Here is an 11,024-nt window from a genome sequence, read left to right as displayed (position 1 = left end):
CAAAAATTCAATATGTGAGAGTTTCAATAGGATTACATTGTTTCCCCCAACAACCATGGAGGTTTAGTTCACCATAAACATGGTGAAACTAGATAAAATAAATGAAAAGAATGAAAGATAAAACTCTAGATTTGATAGATTAGAGCTTTTGCATCCAAAATTTGCCTCTAAAGAGTAAGAAGTGTGTTTCTATGTCTCTTCTTCCAAAAGATAGACCATCCAGGTTGTCCATATTTATTTATAATTCATTAAAACGAAGCAAAAACTGGCCCAGGCCCAACAGTTCACCACCCAACGGTGGGTTCGGTACTTAAGATCAGCCCCCAGCGTTGACGCTTGAGCGTTGGGCATAGAGTTCTATGAAGAGTCCACCGCTCTACGGTGGATTCATCGCTTGACGGTGAGCTCGACACTCAAATTCACCCCTCAAAGTTGGACCTTGAGTGTCTGGCAGAGAGTCCCTCTACATGGTTGGCGCTCAACGTTGGGATAGCGTCGAGCGGTGGCTGCGACTCTTCTTTTCTTCACTTTTCCACCTTCTCTTGATTCCAACTCTTCTCTTCCTTGACTTCCTTCATTCAATTCCTAATAAATCCTGCCAAATCATGGGAAAACCAAGCATAAAACCAAGAAAACCAACTTTGACTCTCTTAATCTCTAACTTATGCAAATTTCTTGATTTGAAGCTAATTCTAAATCATAAAGGGTGTACTTAATGTCAAATTTAAGTATGAAAATAACGGTTTTTGAATCGGTATCAACGTCCTAGGGTTGGTATCTTTTAACAGAAGAAGCGCAAATTCACACTTTTTGACCCTTTGGAGGCAGAATTGGATGCGAGAGCACTCCTCTTTAGTTTTTAGGGTTTATCTTTCATTCTATTTCCATTGTACATATAGTTTCTCCATGACAATGGAGAACTAATTTCTATTTGTTGTTGGAGGATGATGTAACCTTGTGAACTCTCATGTATTTAAATTTATTCTTATTATTGATATATGCTCCTTTCATTAATTGTTAGGGTTTTTCTCCCATTCTCTATGCTTGTTGTGTTTAACTCATTAATGGCATGATTAGTGGTTTCTTTAATATGGACACATACTGAGGAATCTAGATCTGGGGAATTTCTCCCAATGGAACTATTGCCTAGACATAAGGGTAGAACACTTGGTTATCTTAAGTTTCTAATCGTAATGCAAAATTAATTATTAGGGATGCAAGACATTATGGTAGTAATTAAGGATAGGCTTTCTTCGCCAAGACATCGGGTTTTAAGCAATTTAGAAAGTGATATTGACATTAATGAAGAAGATGAATTCTTATATGCATGAGAGTAAACTAGGTGAAATCTAAACCCCAACAACATATTAACCTTATATTACAAATATCATCCATTCACTTTTGCGTTTCTGTTCAATTGTTCAAATTGCATGCATATTTACTTTTTCTATATTTGCATTCAAAAACCCAAAATTGTTCATCAAAGTCTTAATTAGTTAAGTAATCACATGATTGTTTAGGTCGTGAGTCTCTTGAAAAAAGATACTTGGTCTTACCATTATTATTACTTGATACGATTCGTTACACTTATCAATATCTTAACAATATACGTACTAAGACAAACTGAGGAGACAAAGTTAAGGATGTATGATGGTTATGGTAAAAAGTACAAGAATTACAATTAATGTTGAGTTGTTGGAGAACATTTAAGTGTGGTGGCATAATACCAAGATATGTGGAGAAAATATATTGTTTAACTAAAGGATAAGTTCCAATTTCATACTTTGACACTAGTGCAGAATTGGCTTTTAACGCCACCCCTTAGACGTCAGTTAAATGGGAGCCCGACGTAAATTAATGACCGGTGGCACTTTCGTAAATAAGTTGTTAATATAGACGTCCGTTAAGAGGGGCCCCGACTTCTATAATATTATAGACATCGGGGCCCTCATAACCGATGTCTATAGGCCCTCATATACGTCAGCTCCCCCGAATAGACGCCAAAACTAAACGAAAAAGTTAATAAAAAATAATTTTTTATTTTAATTAGACGTCTGTTATGGGGGGAACCGACTTCTAAAGCACTTTAGACGTCTATTATTGGGGGAAACGACGTCTAAACCCTAAATCTAGAAATTTAAAAACTAACTTTTTGACTCCATTTAAACGTATGATCTCACCACTCCGACTTCTAAAGCACTTTAGATGTCTGTTATTGGAGGAACCGACGTCTAAACCCTAAATCCAGAAATTTAAAAAGTCACTTTTTGACTCCATTTAGACGTCTGATCTCACTACTCCAACTTCTAAAGCACTTTAGACGTCTGTTATTAGGGGAACCAACGTCTAAACGCTAAATCCCAAAATTTAAAAAGTCATTTTTTGACTCCATTTAGACGTCTGATCCCGCCACTCCATCTTCTAAAGCCCTTTAGACGTCTGTTATTGGGGGAACCGACTTATAAATGTCGGCATTAAAACATAGTGATCGCGAGACAGCCGTTACGCGCACTCATTGTTCATCATCTTCGTCGCGTTTTCTCTCTACGAGTTACACTTTTCAGGTTCGTTTTCTCACTTTTGCACCGTTTTAAATTAGTTTTACTCTGATTACATCACTTTTTGATGCATTATCTTTCATTTGAACCGATTAAAATGTGTTTTCGTTGGGTTTTGGTGTAGTTATTCTCGTGCGCTTACACGCACTCATTATTCATCATCTTCGTCGCGTTTTCTCTCTACGGGTTACCCTTTTAAGGTTCATTTTCTCACTTTTGCACAGTTTTAAATTAGTTTTACTCCGATTACATCACTCTTTGATGCATTATCTTTCATTTGAACCGATTAAAATGCGTTTTCATTGGGTTTTGGTGCAGTTATTCTCGTGTCCTTGGGTGGCATTCTTTGTGACGATTTCTTGCGTTTTGCACTCTCCAATTCCCTCAACTACATTTTTAAAACCATCCAATAAAAAAATATACAATACATTCTCTTCAACTAAAATATAAAGTTGTAAACGCGAACCACCATCAGTCAGGAGCAACCTTAGAGACGTCTGACCTGTATGGATTGGACGTCTATATAGACGTCTGACCTATATAGGTCCAACGTCTATAGAGACTTCAGACCTAAAGGGTCTGACGTCTCATTAACGTCACCTATATAGACGTCGGACAAAGATCAGACGTTAAAAGCCCAAAATAACAGACGTCTAAAGTCCTTTCTACACTAGTGTGAATAAGGGTTAGTGATATAAGAAAGTGCTAATAGACAAGACAGGTAAAATGACATTGATGATTTAAATACTTTTTTTAAATTTCCAACTAACAATAGAAATTGAAAACAATATTTTAACATTGAAAAATCTTCTCAAGACAATAAATGAAAAACTTAATGAGACAAATCCATCCATCAAATTTCACTAAGGTTAAATATAATTTCACTAAAATTAAATATAAGTACAAGAAAATCAAATTGAAAGTACAAATAAGTGTCTACAACCAGCTAATACATCTAATTAATAATATCTCTCAAATATGAAGAATAAAATGTCTTATTTCAAAAACGTTATAAAATAATTTATTATCATAAATGGTAATCAATTATCTTAATTAATTTCATATTTGTCAAGAGGCCTATGGAATAATCGATTATAACAGTTGATAATCGATTATCACAAAGAGAAAATAATTTTTGAAATAGTTTTTAGAATAATCGGTTACTACTTATAATAATCGATTATCAATGGCAGTTGCGAATAGACTCTTCGGTTTTCTAGCAATTTTCAAATTAAGGGTTAAAAATCTATATATAGCTTACCTAACCAAATTTCAAAAGAACATTTTACTAAGAGATTTAAGAGCTTTGTGCTAGAGAAACTCTTTGTGTTTGTGAATACGTGCTTTGAAAAAATCTAGTGTGGATAGAGCGAGAATTTCACTAAGTGTGTCTTGTGATTGAATGTTGTTGTTACTAGGAAAGTTTTTCATTCTTTGTATGTCAAAGGACGTGTGTTCCTCCTTTGTGTGTGAAAGGGTGTATTTTCTAGCTTTAAATCTATTCTTTGTGATGATAAATTTTAGTTATTTTTTATGCTTGGTTAATCTCTCTTTAGACATATTAACAACTAGAATTAACATCGTTTGGTCCAAAAATCATATAAAATAATTATATGAATTCTCTCTTTCTTTACATTTTTTATCTTTATTATTGTGGCATGATTCTAACATAATTTTCAAAAACAAAATAGGATCAAAATATATTTTTAATAACTTTTCCTTATAATAATAGTAATAATAATAATAATAATAATAATAATAATATTATTATTATTATTATTTCATATTTTACTTCAAAAATGTTATGGTTAATTATTTTTATCTATTTTCTTCAATTATAATGATTATTATAATTTTATATTTTTAAAACTATTATTCTACTTTTATGTCCTTTAAGTTAATCTAAAATATAACGTGATATTTATTCCTCCCATACTCATATAGTATTCTAATATCATGTTTTATTTGTTTATCATTCAATTCAATACATTAACATCTTTTAATTATTAAAAGATGAAAGCAAGCATAAATCTTTGATTAAAAATAAGAAATTAAATATGAAAAACAATCTAAAATAAATTATAAAAATATTTAACTTTGTTGTAATTTTGTTTTAAAAAGAATTGGTCTGAATTTTCTTCTTTGAGCAAGAGCTTTATAAGAGATAATAGGAAAAAGAGAGAAAGCACAGTTACCAAAATGAAATAAAAGGTAACCATATTGAATTTCTGCATGTGCTCTGCTCGTTGATTCAGTCTATCTTTCTTACGAATTTATGAAGGTCGAGAAATGAAAGAAAAATATAGAAAATGGTAGGGCAGGGACCAGTCTGCAAACCCTAGAAATCAGATGTGACTGGCCAGAGTTTACTTCAATTTTTATATAAACGATTTATTATAATTTAAGAAAATATAATTTATAATATTACAAATTTTCTTAACGTGGATTTTGAAAAATGCGAATACGGAATATAATACTTTATAAGAAAAAATTCTTTTAACAATTTTTTTATAATGTTTAATAATACGATAACATATGATTGATTCGTTTCAAATATTTTTTAAATTTAAATTAAAATATAAATTTAAACATACCAATAAAATAGAATATTCATATAAAAAATTATTAAAATAAATTCTACTAATATAATATCCTACTATAGATTCTTTGAGGTGGATACATTTAATGGACCTGATAACTATAAAGGTTGCAGCAGACACGGTACTGGGCGTTGGTTTCAGGTGGGGCATGTAGGAGTAGGAGTGAGACACGGTGCATAATTCTTTCTTTCCCTTGCTACCTAATGAAATGAGAACACCGCACGTTGCTTTCCAGGGTGCATGCTGCTGAGTGGGATCGCTAGATTTCCTTTTTCCCCTTATCTAACTAAAAAATTATTATACGAAACCTATGAAGATAATGTTTTACCTAATAAAAAAATAACTGAATTTAAGAAAATAATAAATTTAAAAAGAAAATTGAATATAATACAAAATTACGTGATATGATACACAATAATGATATTCACATGTCTCATACGATGTTGGTTTGATATATAAGTATTATATATATATATATATATATATATATATATATATATATATATATATATATATATATATATATATATAAACTATGGAAAAAAATTAATCTTCTTAAATTGTTGAACGGAAAAATTCAATATTTAATAGATAATTAATATGGTCTCCTCTTACATTAATGTTTAGCAAATTAAATTTATTCATAAAATTTGAGAATAATAAATAATTTTTATATTGAATCTCAACAAAAATTTAAGGTTGACTTGATAACAATCTCATATAAACAAAATTTAAGCATATATAATTACAAATTAAAAAAAAAATAATGCAACATATATAAAAAAACATTAAACATAGAAAAAAATATACTTAAACGTAAATATATTAAAAACTATTAAAAACATATTTATAAAAAAAATAAAATTTTTCATGAACTTGGGACACAAAACAAATTGGAATAGGAAATCTCAAAAATCTTTAGAATATCAAGTGACAAATTACATTTAATGAGAAGAATTGAAAAAAAAAAAAAGTAGTTACATCATCCTTTCAAATAAAAACAAAGAAAAATGAGGAGTGGACAGAGAGAAGCGACAATGTGGAAATGTTTGACAACGAAAATAGTGAATGATCGTAACAAAACAGAGTTTGAAGAGAATTAGAGCAATGGAAGAAGAGAACAAAAAAAACAATAACACCTTCACAAAAATTTTGACAAAAATAACCATTGACAACAGTTTTATACTTTGGTTATAATAAACATCAAAGCCTAAATATGCTTTGGTTATTCATAAAACTGAAGCCTAAAGTCTGTTATTTTTAGTTTCAATTCTTTAAAATCCAAAACAAAACATATGTATGACTTTAATTATTGTATATTTAAAGTCAACTCTTCTCACTCAGATAAAATAATTATAAAAGTAGTAAAAGTTTTGAAAATTTCACACACTTATAAACTTCGATTTCAGAAAAACCGGAAATAACGTATGTATGTCAATTCCTTTGTAACTTTAGCCTATAAATTCACATAGTTTTTAAAATTATCATATGTTTTTATATACGTCATTTTTTAAAATCAAAGCACATCATGCGATTTAGAAAGCCAAAACTGCATTTGTTTACAAATCTCAACTTACTACATGATTATATAAGGTTGTATTAGACTTAAAATTTATTTGTTAAATTTTTATAAGGTTTAAACCATTTTTTGTTCCTAAATTAAGTTATGATATTCAGTTTAGTCCCTATGTCAACTTTTAGTCCCTATGATATAAAGAATGTATCAAATCAGTCTTCATGACAACACTTAATGAACAATACAAGTTATACCTAAGTATCTAATATTTTGTAATTTGTTAACGGGAAGTGTTATGAACAACAAATCACGTAATGAAAAACTTGTGATTTGTTAACGAATAAGACTGAATTGATACATTTTTTATATCATATAAAGGTTGAAATTTTTAAAAGTGAGAACTAAACTTAGGGATAAAAAAGGGTTTAAACCTTTTTATAATATTCTAATAGAATATATATTTTTCAAAACAAAATATAAATAAAAGTGCAAATTAAGATTTATAATACAAAAATATGAACTATTACCTTAGTACTATATTGCTCAAACAAACTAATCAAAACTAACAGTAAGCGTGAATTCAGTGGAAATAAAATATAAAACATAAAATAATATATGTCATAACATGAGTTTTATATAAAAAGAACATAAACCATGATAATATAACAGTCTAACTTTAAAACAGTATAAAATAATATTATAAAAGAAAAATAAACGTAATAAAAATAATATTCTATCTTTTTATTGTAGTCAAAAATGATTATAAAAATTTAAAAACATTGGAAATATGAATTTTATTTTATTTATTATATGAAATTCTCCTACTTACCATATTTACACGTCTGCATATATGACCAAGCTACAGAACCCCAAGTCCTGATTGGAGGAGGCAGAAATAATTAAAAGTTTCAACCTTTTCACATTGTTTGGTTATGATATTTGGAGGAGGCAGAAATAACTACCATATGATGATTTTGATACGCGCCAACTCTTTAGTTTGGTTATGATATTTAATTATCTGATTAACTAATTACAAGTTTCAACCTTTTAACATTGTTTTATTTAGTTATATTATATTTTATTTGATACTACAACTTTATTAAATTTTAAGAACATTAAATCATTCTTATATTTTAAGGGTCAAAAAAGAAAATTAAAATTAATTTCTTTCTGAAAACTTTGATTTGATATAGTTTCTTAATTTTATAAATTAGGAATGTGTGAATTTAAATTTTTAACCAGCTCAAATATATTAAACGAGATAAACAATTTAAATTTTATAATGAAATTTTTAACTAATCTTAAAGCAAAAATATATCAATAAGTGTAGAGAATTCAAATACTACCATGAGAAAATTAAATTAACTTAACAAAATTTGGTTAAAAGAACTAAATCTTAACACTTATAAATAAGAGATTAAATTAATTCAAAATTTCAAAAGAAACTAATTTTAGCTTTTACTTAAAATTAAGAAAACCCTATTTTAAATAACATATAAATTAGTATATATACTTGTTAGTAATATGAATTCTCTAATTTTAAGAACATTAAACGATCTTTATATTGAATTTTTCAATTAAATAATAAAATTAATTTTTTAATAAATTCTAGAACACTCGTGAGATAAGTTAAAAATTATTAGATAGGAATTATAGTAGTTAAATTAATATATAATTCAAACGATCATATGAAATAAATACTCCTCCACTTGTACATAATATGGAATAATACTATATAATTAATTTATTACAAGCTTCAACTTAACATACAATAACTACAAACGTATTTATTTTCACCACATCATGATGATAAATACATAGTTATTCTCCTCACAATACATTATTTTTATTCCTTATAAAATATCACCCTCGATAATCAAATTTATTTCTGGCAAGATTATATGTTAACCCCTATTTATTTTCCAGAAAATACATTATTTTTACTAGACACAAGAAATCAATACAGATCCGTNACAGCTGGGATTTGACGAGCTTTGCACATAACTTCCAATGGGTTTTGCCTTGATATAGTGATTCCCTTTGCTTCAGTCATATCAATGTCTTCCTTACCAATTCGTTGCCACTCAAAACATTGAATCAATGAAGCCAAAGCTAATCCCACAGAACGTTGAGCCAAGTTGTTTCCAGGACAAGACCTCCTCCCTAATCCAAATGAAAGCAATTTGCTTGAGTCACATTCCTTCTCAAACCTTTCAGGCCTAAATTCATATGGGTTCTTCCACAAAGTTGGATCGTGATGAATGGACCATGCATTAACCAACAAAATTGTGTTCTTTGGGAGATTATATCCTCCGATGGTACAATCTTCTGAAGACATATGTGGTGACCAAAGTGGAGCAGCAGGATGCAATCTTATCGTCTCGAAAAAGATGTTTAGAACATAAGGAAGTTTTGACATATCTGATTCTTCTACCAGATGATCTGATCCCACATGAGTGTCTAGCTCTTCTTTTGCTCTCTTTAAAACTTCTGGATGGTTCAATAAATTAGCCATTCCCCATTCTAAAGTCAAAGCTGACGTATCTGTTCCTGCAAGTAACATACTCTGCAAAAATAATAACAATAGTTTATTTCAATTATTAGTTTATCACTCTCAAAAATAAAATAGTGATTTGCATGGACCAAAATAATTACCATGCAAAGTCCTTTGATAATTTGATCGCTGTATTGTTCAGGTTGTGTTCGTTGCTGAACTAAGAGCTGAGATATCATAGTATTGGTAGTCTTATTTGAAGCACGGATTTCGTCAATGAGTGATTGTAAGAATGCATCGATTCTCTTTCCAATATTCTTTAGCCTCTTCTCCAAATTATCTAAATCAAACCACCTCATGAAAGGCAAGAAATCTCCACGGTTGTTTACTCCTGCTAATGACACCATTTCTCTAAGGATGCCTCTAAATTCTTTGGCCTTCTCCACATCACTCACATCACAGTCATCACCGTAGAATCTCTTTCCGGACACGAGCCTCATCATAGTATTAAGTGACGTTTCCATGACCCTTAGTTTATACATGTCATTTATCCATTAGATAAAGAAATAGAACTAAGATAAATGTGTGTAACATAATAATAAACTCTTTGGTTAACTGTTGTCATGTCTCAAAACTGCATTAAGAAAATCTTATGCTTTTTATTTCTTACCCTCTTTATTTCAAAATAAAAAGCATTTAACATTGTTGACATCTACATGTAAAATTCTTTAAGCGGTGTTACGTAAAAAAGTATTGGTTTGATGTTAGTAAGAACTCACATGGATTTGAGATCGACTTTAGTGAAGTCGTTGCGCGAGATGCGAGCAAGTTTCTGCAAGAGTTTGGTGAGTTCGTCTCGTCGGATATCGTAGGAGGCATTCAAACGGTGTGTTGAGACAACCTCGAGGGACAAGATGCGGCGGAGATGGCGCCAATGTTCACCGTAACAGGAGTGAAGGATGGTGCTGTTGTTGTAACTGATGTGTTTGCCAAGGAGAAAGTGGGGTCGGTTAGCCAAGACGGTGTCGTTTTTGGTGAAGCATTCTTGCACCACGGGTAGGTCAGAAGCAACTATAACGAGACGGTTGCCGAACCATAGAGAGAAGACTTTGCCATGTTTTTTGGACAATCGAGTGAAATAACGGTGAAAAGGCTGTTGAAGTTGCAAGAGGTTTCCTACTATAGGGTAAGCAAAAGGCCCTGGAGGAAGGTTTCTTAATTTTCTAGATCCAAACAACACCTTAAGAGAATACACAAAAACTACTATCACCAAACCATAATATAACAGAGCCATACTTAACTTTTGTTTCTGCTCTGAATCTTGACTGTCTCATCTCCCATACTTCCCTATTTATAAGGCTCCACAAAAGATCACTCAAAGAAAAATTAAGAAAATGGATGGTAACCCCAAAACTCAAATGATTGTTAGCTGGCCTGATTTTTTTTTCTTTTTTTTTCTCTCTCAACTTTTAATACAACATGTGGAGAACGCCTATTACAACAAATATAAATATAATTTAATATATTACAAGTTATTTTATTTAAACTGCAAATACGTATTACTATAATTTAAATTAGGTTTTAATAATTAACATGACAATTTCAAATCTATCTACCTACCTCTTTAAATACGTATTACCCTTCTCTCTCTTTAAAATATAAATTTAGATAAATAATTACTTTTAAAGTATAATTTATATAAAATTGTGTAATAAAATACTAGTACATAAATTTAATTTTTAGAAAATAAATTTAAATAAGTTGAATCGTAAAATCTAAATTAAAAAAAAATAGTTAAATCTAAAAAAAAAAATACTATAAGATGTTGATTGGTAGCGATTTTTTTCTTTTCATCC

General features: G+C 29.8%; 1 protein-coding gene across 1 annotated transcript; it reads right to left on the bottom strand.

Annotated features, from left to right (window-relative positions):
• Positions 1 to 8,478: 8,478 nt before the first annotated feature.
• On the bottom strand, positions 8,479 to 10,504 carry LOC106758033 (cytochrome P450 81E8-like). The gene is made up of 3 exons (XM_014640930.2): positions 9,948 to 10,504; positions 9,330 to 9,696; positions 8,479 to 9,240 (listed from the first exon to the last, which is right to left on the bottom strand). Exons 1-3 carry the CDS (start codon positions 10,460 to 10,462, stop codon positions 8,632 to 8,634), a joined length of 1,491 nt encoding a protein of 496 aa, XP_014496416.1. The 5' UTR covers positions 10,463 to 10,504; the 3' UTR covers positions 8,479 to 8,631.
• Between the last annotated feature and the right edge of the window lie 520 nt (positions 10,505 to 11,024).

The sequence above is a fragment of the Vigna radiata genome, chromosome 1 (assembly GCF_000741045.1).
Source record: "Vigna radiata var. radiata cultivar VC1973A chromosome 1, Vradiata_ver6, whole genome shotgun sequence".
In the NCBI taxonomy this organism is placed as follows: Eukaryota; Viridiplantae; Streptophyta; class Magnoliopsida; order Fabales; family Fabaceae; genus Vigna; species Vigna radiata.
This window is presented reverse-complemented; position numbering and strand designations above follow the sequence as displayed.